The sequence below is a fragment of the Anolis sagrei genome, chromosome 2 (assembly GCF_037176765.1).
Source record: "Anolis sagrei isolate rAnoSag1 chromosome 2, rAnoSag1.mat, whole genome shotgun sequence".
NCBI classification, from domain to species: Eukaryota; Metazoa; Chordata; class Lepidosauria; order Squamata; family Dactyloidae; genus Anolis; species Anolis sagrei.
The window spans coordinates 70,768,809-70,783,852 of record NC_090022.1 but is presented as its reverse complement, the minus strand read 5'-3'; the positions used below and the strand labels follow the sequence as shown (position 1 = coordinate 70,783,852).

The 15,044-nt window shown below is 41.7% G+C and overlaps 1 protein-coding gene across 2 annotated transcripts in view; it reads left to right on the top strand.

The window, feature by feature from the left end:
• The first annotated feature begins 5,400 nt into the window (after positions 1-5,400).
• TEX264 (testis expressed 264, ER-phagy receptor) overlaps positions 5,401-15,044 on the top strand; it is a 189,196-nt gene continuing 179,552 nt past the window's right edge. The window contains exons 1-3 of one of the 2 annotated variants that reach the window (XM_060765815.2): positions 5,402-5,538; positions 13,051-13,128; positions 14,476-14,764. In XM_060765815.2, coding sequence (XP_060621798.2) covers positions 14,507-14,764 — 258 coding nt within the window. In that variant the 5' untranslated portion in view covers positions 5,402-5,538; positions 13,051-13,128; positions 14,476-14,506. Of the gene's footprint in view, positions 5,539-13,050; positions 13,129-14,475; positions 14,765-15,044 lie in introns of both variants that reach the window. The other variant, XM_060765817.2, reaches the window with a different exon arrangement.

Sequence of the window (15,044 nt, the reverse complement as noted above, 5' to 3'; positions counted from 1 at the left end):
TACACAACAAGATTAGTACACAGCAAAATAAGATCACTATGCTGGCTGTTGTATTGGATCACACACCTGATACTTCCCAAGTGTCTAGGACTGTGTGATGTATCGGCGAATAATGCATACAGATCCGAGTAGGGTGGCCTTTTGCAGCTGACAGGTGGTAATTTTGTCATCTCCAATTGTTTTTAAGTGCTGGCCAAGATCTTTAGGAACTGTACCTAGTCTGCCAATTAGCACTGGGGCTACCCATTCTAGCTGGTGCCAGAGTCTTTGCAGTTCAATCTTTAAAACCTTGTGTCAGCTTTTCCAGTTGCTTCTCATCAATTCTGCTGTTGCTTGGGATTGCAACATCGACAAACCATACTTTGTTTTCCCCCACGATTGTGAGGTCAGGAGTATTGTGGTCCAAAACACTTGTCAGTCTGAATTCGGAAGTCCCAGAGCAGCTGACGATGGAACCCATAATTTCATCTGTTTCTTTGCAGAGTCTACACTTGGAATCTGTAGTCGACCTTTTAGTTCTGGCTTTGATGGCATTTGTTCTAATTGCTTGTTCTTGGGCTGCAAGAATATTAATAATAATAATAGTAATTTCTTTATTTGTTTTATATGGCACAGATCATGAAGGTGGAAAAATGAAATATTATTTGTTTCTACAGAGAAGATGGTAAACTCACCAGCTTTACTATTCATAACCTCTGATTTTGGGGCTCAGAATTACATTCACAACTCGGTTCAAGATATAGATACAGTGGCTGACGATAATATACAGACTGAGTAGTTGTGCAACCATAACAAGTATGTTGTATTATTATGGTTTGTTCTTAAAGAAACACGTCAAGCCTTGCTGAAGTGGAAAAAAACAGGTTTATTCAGCTGATACTCCAGGATGGACCATTCCAAGAAATCCCGAAGACCCATGGCTTGTCCACACAAAACATTTATACTCTTGGCTTACACTCAAGTCATTTTTTTTTTAAAAAGACACTACATATCTTATTGGTACAGAAAGATCAGGCGAAGTAACTTAACAGAAAATAACTTTTCCTCTTAATTAAAACTGCTTACTCTAGCAATATGGAACATACTATTCATTTCCTTATTATATGGCGCCCCCTACTGTCTCAAACATCATGCAGGTGAAAATGATCTTTCTGACACCCTTTCAGTACTTTGTGATAGGTGAAATAATTGATTTTCCTAATACTGAACAACACTACTCTATGAGTGGCTTAACATAGTTGCCAATAGTAATTTCATTGGTGATTCCCCCCCCCCCTCCTGTGGTTAAGTGTTATGCTGTTTGTTGTTGTTCATTTGTTCAGTCGTTTCAGACTCTTCATGACCTCATGGACCAGCCCACGCCAGAGCTCCCTGTCGGCCGTCACCACCCCAGCTACTTCAAGGTCACTTCAGGATGCCATCCATCCATCTTGCCCTTGGTCGGCCCCTCTTCCTTTTCCTTTTCCCCAGCATAATTGCCTTCTCCAAGCTTTCCTTTCTTCTCATGATGTGGCCAAAGTACTTCATCTTTGCCTCTACTATCTTTCCCTCCAATGAGCAGTCAGGCTTTATTTCCTGAAGTATGCACTGGATGGATCTTCTGGCGGCCCAAGGCACTCTCAGAACTTTCCTCCAGCACCACAGTTCAAAAGCATCTATCTTTCATCACTCAGCCTTCCCTATGGGCCAGCTCTCACATCCTGGGGAATACCGTTGCTTTGACTATGCAGATCTTCATTGCCAGTGTGATGTCTCTACAATTCACTATTTTATCGAGATTGGTGATTCAAACTGTCCCTATATGTAGACATGTTTTCTGGATAAGTATGAGAAGAATATTATTATCATTGTTGTTAGGGCATGGAATAATGACAATTTATGTAAGCCGCCCCGAGTCCTCTTCAGGATGAAATGGATATAAATGTTGCAAACAAACAAACAAACAAACAAATAAGAATATTGAGAATGGGTTGAGATAAATAAAACAGAATTCTGGCAGAAATAAAAAAATACAAATAAATACTTTTTGGTACTGTTTTATTATCCGGACAGAGGCCACTAGAGGGTGCTAGAGGAAGAATGATAGTCCATTTTATTGGCCGGGGGGGGGGGGGGGTGAGTAGAAGGAGGAAAATCATTTCCCCAGTTTTCACTGGTTATGCCCCTCACCTCTCCCCATATCATAAAGGAGGGTTTTTTCCATGAAGGGGACATGGGTGGGGGGAAATAACAGTAATGGGGATTAACTCCTTCAACCCACCCTCCTTCCCCAAATGGACTATTCTTCTCTCTCTAGCACCCCCTAGTGGCCTCTGCTCTGATACTATTTTTTTTAATTAAGGGATTGAATAAGAATATTGAGAATGAAAGGAAAATACAATATGATTTTATAGAGAAACAAATACTTGAAATACAGCAATAGGCTATATGAAATAAGATCAATTTAAACGAAAAGCACAAAATACTAGTGAGGAATAATGAGGTGACAAGTTAAAGATGAAATGTTAAAATTATGAACTTCAGTCAAAATTAATTTGACTCGTGGTTATGTACTAATTTTAAATCTATTTGTCTATATTTAGCAGAAATTGAAATGTAACTAAATAGAACAGGGAATACATATAATAGTTTGATAGTTGATTTTGTTTCAGAAGGGGAAAGTCAGTAGTGTTTTTTAATTTTAATATTTTAATTTATCTTTTAACAAAGGAAATAATTTATTTGTTCGTTTTAACTGGCAGGGGTAGGTGGAAGTAAGAGGGAGGGAATATTATAGGTTTATTTTTGTGCTAGATTATTTTTGTTTTCTATTTCAATGTCTTGTTTTTATTTTTTTGATTTGTTGAATGTAAGTCACTTCTTTGGAAATTTAATAAAAATTAATTTAAAAAGGAAATGCCGCATTCTTTAAATGGGAGTGACTACTTGACTGTGCCACCTTTAAATGGAACAGAAATATTAATTGGATGTTTCAATTCAAGCAATAAATAAGAAAGATTGACAATGTTACACCAGGAAATGTAACCTCATGTTGAATGCAGATATGACAAAGAAAAAAGGTTCACAGACTGGGTTGTTGTAGGTTTTTTTGGGCTATTTGGCTATGTTGTAGAGGCATTCTCTCCTGACGTTTCGCCTGCATCTATGGCAAGCATCCTCAGAGGTAGTGAGGTCTGTTGGAATGAGAAAAAATGGGTTTATATAGATGCAGGGGAAACATCAGGAAAGAATGTCTCTAGAACATGGCCATATAGCCTGAAAAACCTACAACACCCAGTGATTCCAGCCATGAAAGCCTTCGACAAACCGGTTCAGACTGATTGGAAAGATGGTTCACAAACTGTGATTGACAAAATTTCATGACTTTTAGGGCACATAACTGTATCTCCAAATTGGTGTAAGACACGGATGCAGCTGCTGCCGATACATCTCCCAGCAGCTCCCTGGCACCTTTGTGGCTTACCACGTTTCTATTTTGGAGATTCCCAGTCGTCTCTGGTATTTGGGTTTTCTTGACATTAAACTGGCTATGATTGACAAATATATTTTCCTGCTTTCTAGCTTTGTTTGGGATACTGTTTTGCTGTAACGATTTTTGGACTATCTGATGGCCACATGCATGCTTCTCCTTTCACTTTGCAAGACAATTTATGACTAACCTGGATTAGATCAACTACTTGACACCTCTTGACTCTAAACTTGAGCGCCAGCTGCGCCCGTACCTGGGAAGTCTGACTTGGCCACGGTAGTCCACGCTCTGGTTACATACCATATAGATTACTGCAACGTGCTCTACATGGGGTTGCCTTTGAAAACTGCTCGGAAGTTTCAAATGGTCCAGCGTGCGGCAGCCAGGATGCTAACAGGAGTGGCACTCAGGGAGCATACAACTCCTCAGTTGCACCAGCTCCACTGGCTGCCAGCTTGCTACCGGGCACAATTCAAACGGCTGGCTTTAGCCTATAAAGCCCTAAACGGTTCCGGCCCAGCTTATCTATCTGAACGTATCTCTTCCTATGAACCCACCAGGAACCTGAAATCGTCGGAGGCGGCCCTACTCTCGATCCCGCCTGCTTCGGAAGCACGTTTGGCAGGGATGAGAGACAGGGCCTTCTCTGTGGCAGCCCCTTGGCTATGGAACTCCCTGCCTAAGGATATTAGATCAGTCCCCTCCCTCCTGACCTTTCAAAAAAGAGTGAAAACCTGGCTCTTCGAGCAAGCATTCGGAACCTCAGGATAAACAAACTTGAATCAGAAAATGACCCAGGAACAGTTAAGACTATGGAATGGGTGAGGATTTGAACGAGAGGCCATAGTTTTTAAATTTTTTATTATTCATTGTTTTTATGTCTCCAAATGTACACTAATGTTTCTTTTCTGTTTTTTTAATCAATGTATGTATTTTATATATGGCATCTAGCAATGGAGCAAGCTTGTTTCCTGCTTCCCTGGAGACTAGGACGCGGAACAATGGCTTCAAACTACAAGAAAGGAGATTCCATCTGAACATGAGGAAGAACTTCCTGACTGTGAGAGCCGTTCAGCAGTGGAACTCTCTGCCCCAGAGTGTGGTGGAGGCTCCTTCTTTGGAAGTTTCTAAACAGAGGCTGGATGGCCATCTGTCAGGGGTGATTTGAATGCAATATTCCTGCTTCTTGGCAGGGGGTTGGACTGGATGGCCCATGAGGTCTCTTCCAACTCTTTGATTCTATGAATTGTGCCGACTTTGTATGCTGCCCTGAGTCACCTTCAGACTGATATGGGCGGGATAGGAATAGTGTAAATAAATAAACACCCGACCCATGGGCTGCTTAGGAATTTGCATAGTGATTTTGGAAAATGGCATTTATAACCTTTTGGGGGAAATAACCTTTTGGAGATCACAACTTTTTAGAAAAGCATGACCTTTCACAGAAGAGCCAAAAACCCTTTTGGAGTAGAATGTCCTCTTGTGGTATACAACCAGATATAATTAGGCAAAGTCATGGTTTCAGTTCAACTTGGGCCCTCCTGGTGTTTGGGACTCCAACTCCCACCATTCCTAACGACCTCAGGCCCTTTCCTTTCCCCCCTCAGGCGCTTGTGCCACAAAGCAGGCAGCGTAGGCCTCCCTCCTTCAGGCCTAGGTAAGGAATGGGCTTCCTAAGTTCCCTAGCAGGGGGCCCCACTGCTCCTCAATCCGGCTCTGGCGTTGCCTTCTGCCTGGGCCTACTGGGAAGAGCAGTGGCTCTGCCTCGAGTTGAAGCTCAGGGGAAGCAGAGGCCTCTCTCCCCACGCTCTGATCCCTCCCTCTCTCCCTTCCTCCTTCTCCCTTCAGAGCCACCAGCGGTCCTCGCGCCTCCCCTCGGGGCCACCAATCACGGGCGGCGCGTCCCCGTGCAGGCGCGCGCGCACGCATCAGCTGCGGCGAGGGGCGGAGACGCGCCTCCCTCTCTCCCTCCCTCCCCCCTTCTCTCTGCCCGCGCGAGCCAGGCGCGCCCCCGAGCGTCCTCTCAGCCGCTGACTCCCGAGCCCGCTGAGTGGAGAGCGTCGCGCGAGGTGAGTCAGGAGGAGGGCGAGACCCGGGGGGGGGGGGGGGAGGGGGAGAGGAGGGAGGGGACCCTTCCGTGGGATTCAGGGCGGCGGGAGAGGAAGGGCGAAGGGCCAGGCCGAGAGGGGATCCCCCAAGGATGCGGAATAAAGGGGCAAAAGGGGGAGGGTGGAGTCGAATGAGGAAGGGATCCCCACTTTATTGGCCGGCGCCGGAGGAACCTCACCTTATTGGCTGACAAGCTGGGATCCCCACCTTATTGGGCTGACGTTGGGGGACACCCCCCTTATTGGTTGGCTTGGTGGGATCACCATCCTATTGGCTGTTGGATGCTTCTATTCCCCACCTTATTGGCTGACTGGTATGACCCCTACCTGATTGCTCACAGATGCAATTCCCCACCTCATTGGCTGAGGCTGACCCTATTTTACCTGTAGACAGGTGGGATCCCTACATTAATAGCTGAGCAGGTGGAATCCCCACCTTATGGGCTGACCCAAGGGGGAACCCATCTTATTGGCTCACATGATGGTCCTCCTCATAGCCAACAACTATGGTTCTCACCTTGTTAGAAGCCCCCAGTGGCACAGTGAGTTAAACCTGAGAGGTCAGCAATTCAAATATGGGGAGACCTGGTTGAGCTCCCTCTGTCAGATCCAGCTCCCCATCCAGGGACATGAGAGAAGCCTCCCACAGGGATGGTACAACATCAAAACATCCTGGCCTCCCCTGGTCAACGTCCTTGCAGATGGCCAATTCTCTCACACCAGAAGCAACTTGCAGTTGCTCAAGTCGCTCTTGACACACACAAAAACCTGTGGGCCTTGCACTTTATTGGCTCACATGCTACACCCCTCATCTTATTGACTGACATCTGGGAGCTTTTCAACACAGCCCTATATCCCAGAATATCAAGGCAGAACATCCCATATTATCCAAGTGTGGACTCAGATAACCTAGTTCAAAGCAGATATTGTGGGACTTTTCTGCCTTGATATTCTGGGATATAGGGCTGTGTGGAAGGGCCGTGGGGCTGCAACTCAGGCCCCTTCTACACAGCTGAATGAAATCCCACATTTTCTGCTTTGAACTGGAATATATGGCATTGTGGACTCAGATAATCCAGATCAAGGCAGATCTTGTGGGATATTCTGCCTTGATATTCTGGGTTATAGGGCTGTGTGGAAGGGCCCTCATTGGCCTACACCACATGGGAGTATTTGGAGGTGTGTGTGTGTGTGTTCAGGGCTGGTGGCATTTCAGGGGATCTTTCTAGTGGAGGCAAAGGAGAATCTTAAGCTTTGCAGAAGATCCTGGCACATTGGGCTTCTCTCAGGACATTCTCAGGAAGAGGGGATGTGATACCATGGAATATCTGAGCAGAGCAATTAGGGTGACCGAGAGGAAATCTGGAAGGAGCCTGTCTGTGTATGTGTTCAAGGGAAGAGTGGTGGAATTATTTTTACAGAATGGAGTCACATTCTAAAAGTTTCAGATGTGGGGAACATCTGCATCATGGTAAGAAGGAGGTCAGCCACAGCAGCCTGGAGAAGACTGACTTCTGTGGTTTTCAGCGGAAAAGTGACTAACTCATTCCTTTTCCCACCCACTTGTTCTTCTCAACACATTTTTTAAAAAATTACAACCCCTACCTGATCCATAAGGACTTACAGCACCACATTTGTACTGAACATAAACAACAGCTCACGGGGGGAGGGGGGCATACAACATGGTGGGAGAGCATAGTGAGAACAGTACAACCGTCCTGATTGGATCCCTCCCAATGAGAGATCGTGGGATCACATTTTTCCTCAGTGTTTCTCAGACTCAGAGATCGGCACCACTCACTGTTTGTCTTGTTGCCATAAGTGGCTCTCAAGGGAATGACTCAAGCTTCTGTAAAAAAAACAACAACAAAACAAAAATACTAATTTAAACAGTCCTTGGTGTGTTTAGTAGTTGAAGACCTAAGGGCCTAACCTAAAGGCACCAAATCCCATTAGATCTGGTCAGCCCTGGTTAGGACTTGGGCAAAAGGCTACCAACTAACCCTAGACGCTGTAGGCAGTGTTTCGGAGGAAAGAACTGGCAAAACCACTTTGTCACTATAAGTTGACAAGTGACTTGCTGGCATATACTCACAGAGTATAATTAAGCCACCTGCTTGCATATAATCCTTTTAGTTTCCCTCGTTCCGCCCCCCTCCCCTCAAATTTCTTTAGTAACCTGTGTAAATTCCAGCTCTTTCTTTATGGACACACTTGTGTCATTTATTACCACAAGGACTCCCCTACTGAGAAGTTTACATTATTCCCACAATAGGATCTTGTGTTTTTCCTAGCTTTCCAAAATATTTTTCTAACTTTAACTGCATCTATGTGCTGGCTACAGATTTTGCTACTGAAAATTTGCTGTTAGGGGTCCACAGCCATGTGACAGTAACCTTACTTGAGACAGAACTTTATATCCCCAGCTTACTCAGTATCAACATAGATCTATTTCATGCATGTATTTAGTTCAGGCTTAATCAATAAGTTCTACTTAGTTCAGTGGTACGTACTTCCAGGTAAGTTTGTATAGTTCTCCATCAAGATAGATTTTTAAAATTACTTTTTGGTCTCTAAACTTACAGCAGCTGTTTATTCTGGGCTTGTTTTGAGAAGAATGTAGGTTCAAAGTGTACTGAAAAAGTTTCAGTCCCTGGACTGATGCCAGTCCTTGATATATTTCAGGAAAGAAAGAAACAGTTGAGGAAAAACCTTGGATGGCACCAAAATTCAATAGTTTGGAAGCTCAATTTGGATTCTCCTTTATTTGGCTATAAGGCACGTCGTTATAACAGTTAAGTAAACTGTTGGAGAAGTGCTAATATAACTGAAACTGGAGTTGGTGTAGAGAGAATTTAACTGATTTAACATAATTCAGACAATACTGTCCTAAATTCTTCAGTAGTTTAAGGCCTTGGGGGCAATGGGCAGTGGCTGAGTTCAATGTGCAGTGGCTGTTACAGATGACATTTGAATGGAAAAATCCGTCATTGTGCTGGCTAGGGCTACCGGGTGATCAGCTGCTAGTAACCTGGCTTTTAATCAGTACTGTTGTTTTGATGGTATTACGGGATAGAGTTCATTTTACAGGAAGTGCCCCGAGTTACATCCAGTTTATAAATGACTTATAGTTAAGAATGTGGGTGAGACAACAGCAAGTGAGAGAAATCTACTCATCAGAAGGGAAATTCACTTCTGAAAGGGTTATTATGGGGGGAAATGTGTCTCTATTAAAGCTTTCTCACTAATCCTTGTTTCCACAATAAACTGTATTTTCCAAAATCCTTATTGCAGGGGAAGAAGGAGAGGTAAAATCTTCTGAACAGGGGCACAGACAGCAAAACAAACACCACATGTGTTCACCCTTCCCTCTTAAAAATGTACCTGTTCAAACTTACTTACAAATTCAACTTATGAAACAAGACTACAGAACCTATCTTGTTCGTAACCTGGGGATTGCCTGTACTTTATATTATCTTTACCTATGGCTGTACTAATCTGTTTGAGACATGACAGTACCAGGGATGTCGTAAGCTTAGGATTATGGATGGTTCATGTTCATAGAGATGTTAGCCACTGAAAGGAACAAATATGTCCCTTCCACTTCCTTGTGGAAACTCCTCAAAATAATGGGTATTTTTAGTCTTTACCTTCATAGCACTGTGATGATAGCCAGGAGAATAGCTTTGAAAGCTGACCAGTTTTGAAGTTTTCAAGTAAAAACCTTCCTGCTTCTTTAAGGAATGGTTGTGAAAGGGCAGCCGGGCTTGAAGGGCTGTGCACGAGCCTTGTGATCTCATCAAGCTGGTACACACAAACCAGGAAGTGGAATACAGCCGAAATAAACAGGATCAGTGGGAAGCAAAGAAATAGCTCCCTGAAGTGAGGGATGATTTCATTTTGAAAACAATCAAGGACAGGAGTCAAAGAGATTTATTAGAAAAAATGTGGTGGCCTTTTGCCCTTATCATATTTTCCAGGTTTAGTAGTCTTGTTTATCAGTTCCTTAGAATAAGATTCCACTCCTTTGTTTCTGTGGCATATGTTTGGAGAATATACCTAAAATGTATTTCCTCCCCCCCCCCAAGCTTTTTTTTAACAATTAGAAATAAAAACACTGAGAGTGAAGTTATATTTCAGTGGACTTGCTATTACAGTCCACTGCAAAATGTATTTGCATTTAGACAGTGATCAGTGTGACTGTATGATGTCACACTGAAACTGTAGATTCCTATGTGAGGAATGTTGATGTTTTGTCTTTAATAGGTAAAGGTAAAGGTTTTCCCCTGACATTAAGTCTAGTTGTGTCCGACTCTGGAGCCTGGTGCTCATCTCCATTTCTAAGCCGAAGAGCCATCATTGTAGATGTCTCCAAGGTCATGTGGCCGGCATGACTGTATGGGACACCAAAACCTTCCCACTGGAACAGTACCTATTGATCTACTTGCATCTGCATGTTTTCGAATTACTAGAAACTGGGGCTAATAGTGGGAGCTTACCCTGTTCCCTGGATTCGAACTGCCGACCTTTCAGTCAGCAAGTTCAGCAGCTCAGCGGGTTTAACTCCCTTCAATTGTCTTTAATATTATTTATTTATTCCTTCAAAAATACTGAGGGGAAGGTGGTGTGATTTGGGCATTGGATTGTGACTGTTTTATACCCACTGGGAGACCTTAGGAAAGCCACACTTTCTCAGCCTCAGAGGAAGGTAAGGGCAAACCTCTTCTGAACAAAACTTGATAAGCAGACCCTGTGATAAATTCACCTTGGGGTCGCCATATGTCGGAACTAACTTAAATGCACTCAATATAATACATCCTTTGTTAGGATGAAGTACAATGACTGAAATTACCCAGATGTTTTGGGAATTGTTTGATGGCATGAGTCAGTAACCTGCTTTAGCAATTCTGAGGCTGATTAGTTCTTGGAAGGAAGAAGACAGTTTTGTAACCCTCCATAAGCCCTACCTGGGAAAGTACATCTCAAAACGGGTGACATTTATTGGAGGCAATTACTGGACAGGGGATGGCATATGATTACGTACTCGCCTGCGGATTGTCTTCTAACATTGGTTCTCCAAGAGAAATGGGTGGTGAGGAACCAGGCAGTAAATCTAAAACCAATTCCCCTTGTGTTTAGCCTGCATTAGGTAGGATTGCATTTGTGGGTGATCTTGGGTTGCAGTTCCCATCAGTCCTTAGCCAGTATTTGGAATCAAGATCCAAGATCATACATTCCCCAGCACTGCCTAAAAGGATCAGATAATAATCTGGTAGTTTGGGAGTGCTTCTTAATTCAACATTGTTAGTGACGTAAGCATTGTCTGTGTGACTCAAACTTATTTTCACCTGACAGTTGCATCCTTACTCAGTTATTTGATTTTAGTTTTCTTTTTATTTATACCCTGCCTTTCTCTCCCTAAGGAAGCTTAGAACATAGACTGAAATGGAATACAGCTAGAATAAATTGTCAAAACAAAGAACAATTAAATGATTAATTATAGCAAAACCTGCTCTGCATTAATAACAAATTGCAAGCCCTTAAAGCATATCAGATGAGGAAAAAGTACATCTCTCCACCATTAAAATCCCCATTGTCATAACCAGTTAATAGCTAATATCCTGCCTACATAAAAAGTCATTGGTTGCTGCTTGAGAGGGCGAGAACTTAGTTTTTTAAGCAGAGAAGGTGAGAACTTAGCTTTTTAAGGGAGAGAGTACCAAAGATCAAGAGAAGCCACCACAAAGGCCCTCTCCCATGTCACCACACTTGCATGTGATGATGCTTGAGGGAGAGAAAGAACAAGGATTCCTACACACTTTGGCAGGTTGTATGGAGAGGTGTGGTCTTTCAGATAGTTTCCCATAGACCTTCCAAGATAGGGCTTTATTGATCATAATCAGCACTTTGAATAGTGCCCAGAGATGTACTGAAGGCCATGTTATAACAAAAGAGTTAAAGTGAGCCCTCTGAACCCACAAGTCCAGATCTGTAATTTCCAAAAACTCTGGATTATTGTGCCCCAAATTAGTAAATGCAAGTAATGTAACTACGTACATACACGTGAAGCGTGAATGTTCATGTTGGCCACATTTAATAAAATAGGACAGTATTTTTTTTGTATCTGTGGTAAGTCACAGACTCAAACCTCATGGATATGGCAGGCTTGTATGTTTTCTTGTAAACAATGTTTGTCAACAGCTGATATTTCATAGTAATAATAATGATAATAATCATAATCATAAATATTTATTACTCTGAATGGTTCGATGTGAGGTACAACATAGTCAAACATGTATGAACATAAAATATATACAATAAATTACATAGATAAAAACAAACATTTAAAAAATCTTTCATCAAATGCCTATACAGAATTGACATATAGTAGCAATAGAATATAAATCAAAATAAATGCAACATTCCTGCTTCTTGGCAGGGGGTTGGACTGGATGGCCCATGAGGTCTCTTCCAACTCTTTGATTCTATGAAAACTCATGATTGAAAGTTGATTGGGTAGACCTGCCAGAAGAGATGGGTCTTCAATTGTGTTTTAAATTCCAACAACTCAATTAACTGTCAGATCTCTTCTGACAGGTCATTCTACAGTTGTGGAATAGTATATAATAATAATATTAATAATATAATCATTGATAATATAATAATATATATTAGAAATCACCCTTACATATAATTCAATAATAATAATAATAATAATAAATTATCATAACATAGTGCATTATATTTAAGGTTACTTATTGGAACTGGAATAGTTTGATCATTGACCATGTAACATTTTTGCTTTGCTAGCTGCAATGTCTTCCAGTTCATTTCTGGGTCTAATTTGAAGTGCTGATTTGAAAGTTAAAATCTGAAAAGGTCTGGAACATGAAAGGCCATACTCTTTAATATGTACCTGTCTTCATTGTAGATCTTTCTTAAAGGCCCAACTCTTGGTACCTCCACTAACTGGTGAGCCAGATAACTATGAGGCCCCTTCTACACTGTCATATAAAATCCATATTATCCACTTTGATCTGGATTATATGGCAGTGTATAAGAGGCCTCAGAGAGAGGGCCTTTTGGTAGTGGCACTCCAGTGGCACCCCATTTGCCAGGAGCCATCTTTTCAGTTCATTTGGCAATTTATGTTTGCATATGCTTTAGAAATAGCTCATTCAGTTTCGTCAGCTCAGTTTTAAAATGTGTATATTTTAATTCTGGATTATAGTGAGTTCTGCTTCCTTCCCTTTTTCCTCAAATTGCATGGTTTATTTCTATTTTGTGTTGAAGTTGCTTTTTGACTTTTTTTTTATATGCCTCTTAGTTACATTTGTTTTGTATGCAACAAATGTGCAAATAATGTACAAATAAATAAATATGCTGGTGATGAGATCGGATTTGGGGGTCATTCAACTAGTGGTGTAAGGGAAAGAGGAAATTTTAATAAGACCTTGATGTCTACTTTTTCAGAGAAGCAAATCTGGATGAAAGGTCCTTGGGAGAGACAATGAACTACTGCTAGGCAGTCCATTCTGCTGTTTTTTCTAAGTAAGTACAAAACTGTTTGAAAGATGGGAGTGTAAATGTAAAACTAAGGATGATTTACACTGTAAAAATAATGCAGTTTGGCACCACTTTAGCTGCCGTGGCTCAATACTATGGGATCATGTAAATTGTAGCTTTACAAGCTTTGTAGTCTTCTCTGCCAAAAAGGTCTGGTGCCTCAAAAGATTGCAAATTCCAGGATTCTGTGGCATTCTGACATTCTATTGCCAGCATGATTTCTTGGAGTGCCTGTTTGCCTTCCTTCCAAGGCGGTACCTATTGATCTACTCACATTTGTATGTTTTCAGACTGCTAGGTTGGTGGGAGCTGGGGCTAACAGCGGAAACTTATCCTAACCCACAGTTTTCCCTTTATAAGTAGTTTATTTGTACAATGGTTTCAAGGAAGTGAATATGTTGTGTGGATTGTTCCAGGCTCAGGTTAATGAGTCGAAGTTAGGCACCCGCATCACACCACACCACAGTACTATATACAAACATATTCTGATTTGGAACAATACTACCTCAGATGCCCAAAAAACTCATTTACCTATGGTTTCTTGATGACATCTTTGTAATTTGGTTACATGGGAAACAATAACTAGAGAAGTTCTTCCAGAATTTAAATAATTTTCACAACTCTGTACTATATCTGAAGAAGTGAGGTATATCCATGAAAGATCAAAATAAAAATCAGTTTGAGGGTGATGCCACATTTCTTTTCCCTCCTCCCCCTTCCTTCTTTCTTTCTTAGGAGGGAAAAACTTTTAATGCCCGCTACACTAAATCAGAATTTTCATTTACTACTTATTTGATGTAATCATTATTGTTTGATAATCACATTTTTTTAAAGATGGGAAACATACTGTTTTAAAATACAAATGCCTGGTTAGTTCAATACAGGAACTGTAAGAAAATATCTCAGTCTGCTTGTGTCAGAATCTGGGAGCAGCATGTATTTTCAAGTAAGATGTAATACACTCTGTTCCAACATTAAGTGATATTTTTCAAGGGCAGATTTTCTTTCCTCCATTGTTTTTGCTCTCTGCTAATCTCACCAAGGTGGATAGTAGCCGGCCTTATCTTTGCACTGTAAACTAGGAGAAGACTTTTATTTTTTGTCAAATCCAACAAACAGTTGCTGAGGTGGAATATTTTTCAGAGCATTTTCGTTTGTTAAAGATTTATGTCTGCATTTGGTTTCAAAATCACTGTGACTTCACGGAAGCTTTTATAAAAGACTTCCTGGTAGGGGTTGTGGCGGGGATCTAAGCTAAACTTCTGTGTAGCTGTAGGAGAAAGCAGGTTGCGTCAACAGTGTCTAATCTTTGTTCTTCTCTCTTATCACTAGTTAATACCTGAAGCTTGAGGCACCAGGAGTCATGTCAGACTGGCTGCTCATTGGATTGTTCTTGGCACTGGTTGTTCTTCTGCTGCTGACGATCTTTGGTTTTGCTGTGTATTCGGGACTCTTTGCAGAAGTGGTTGTCAGCGCTGGCTTGCCCCCAATTGGGAACATCACTGTAGCATACAAATTTCAGATTGGACCATATGGTGATAGTGGAAGACTGTTCACAGAGAGCTGCAGCATCTCTCCAAAGTTGTGGTCCATCGCTGTGTACTATGACAATCCTCACACAGTAAGTCACATTGAGAACTCAGTCAATATTTAATGATCATAATGCAGTACAGGAATCTCCTGAAATGATGTTAATTCTTTTTATTTTGATAATTTCAACTTTCATGTTATTTAATAGGATTGGTTTATTTCTTTTCTTCTGATACACCCCCCCCCCCCCCTGCACCTTTATAGCTTTCTTTTTGAACAGTTATGAAATACTGGTGAGCAAGTTCTACTATTTTTCCAAGGCTTTCTATCACCATCTATTTTATGTGCATATTTCTTCATTGTGTTCAGTA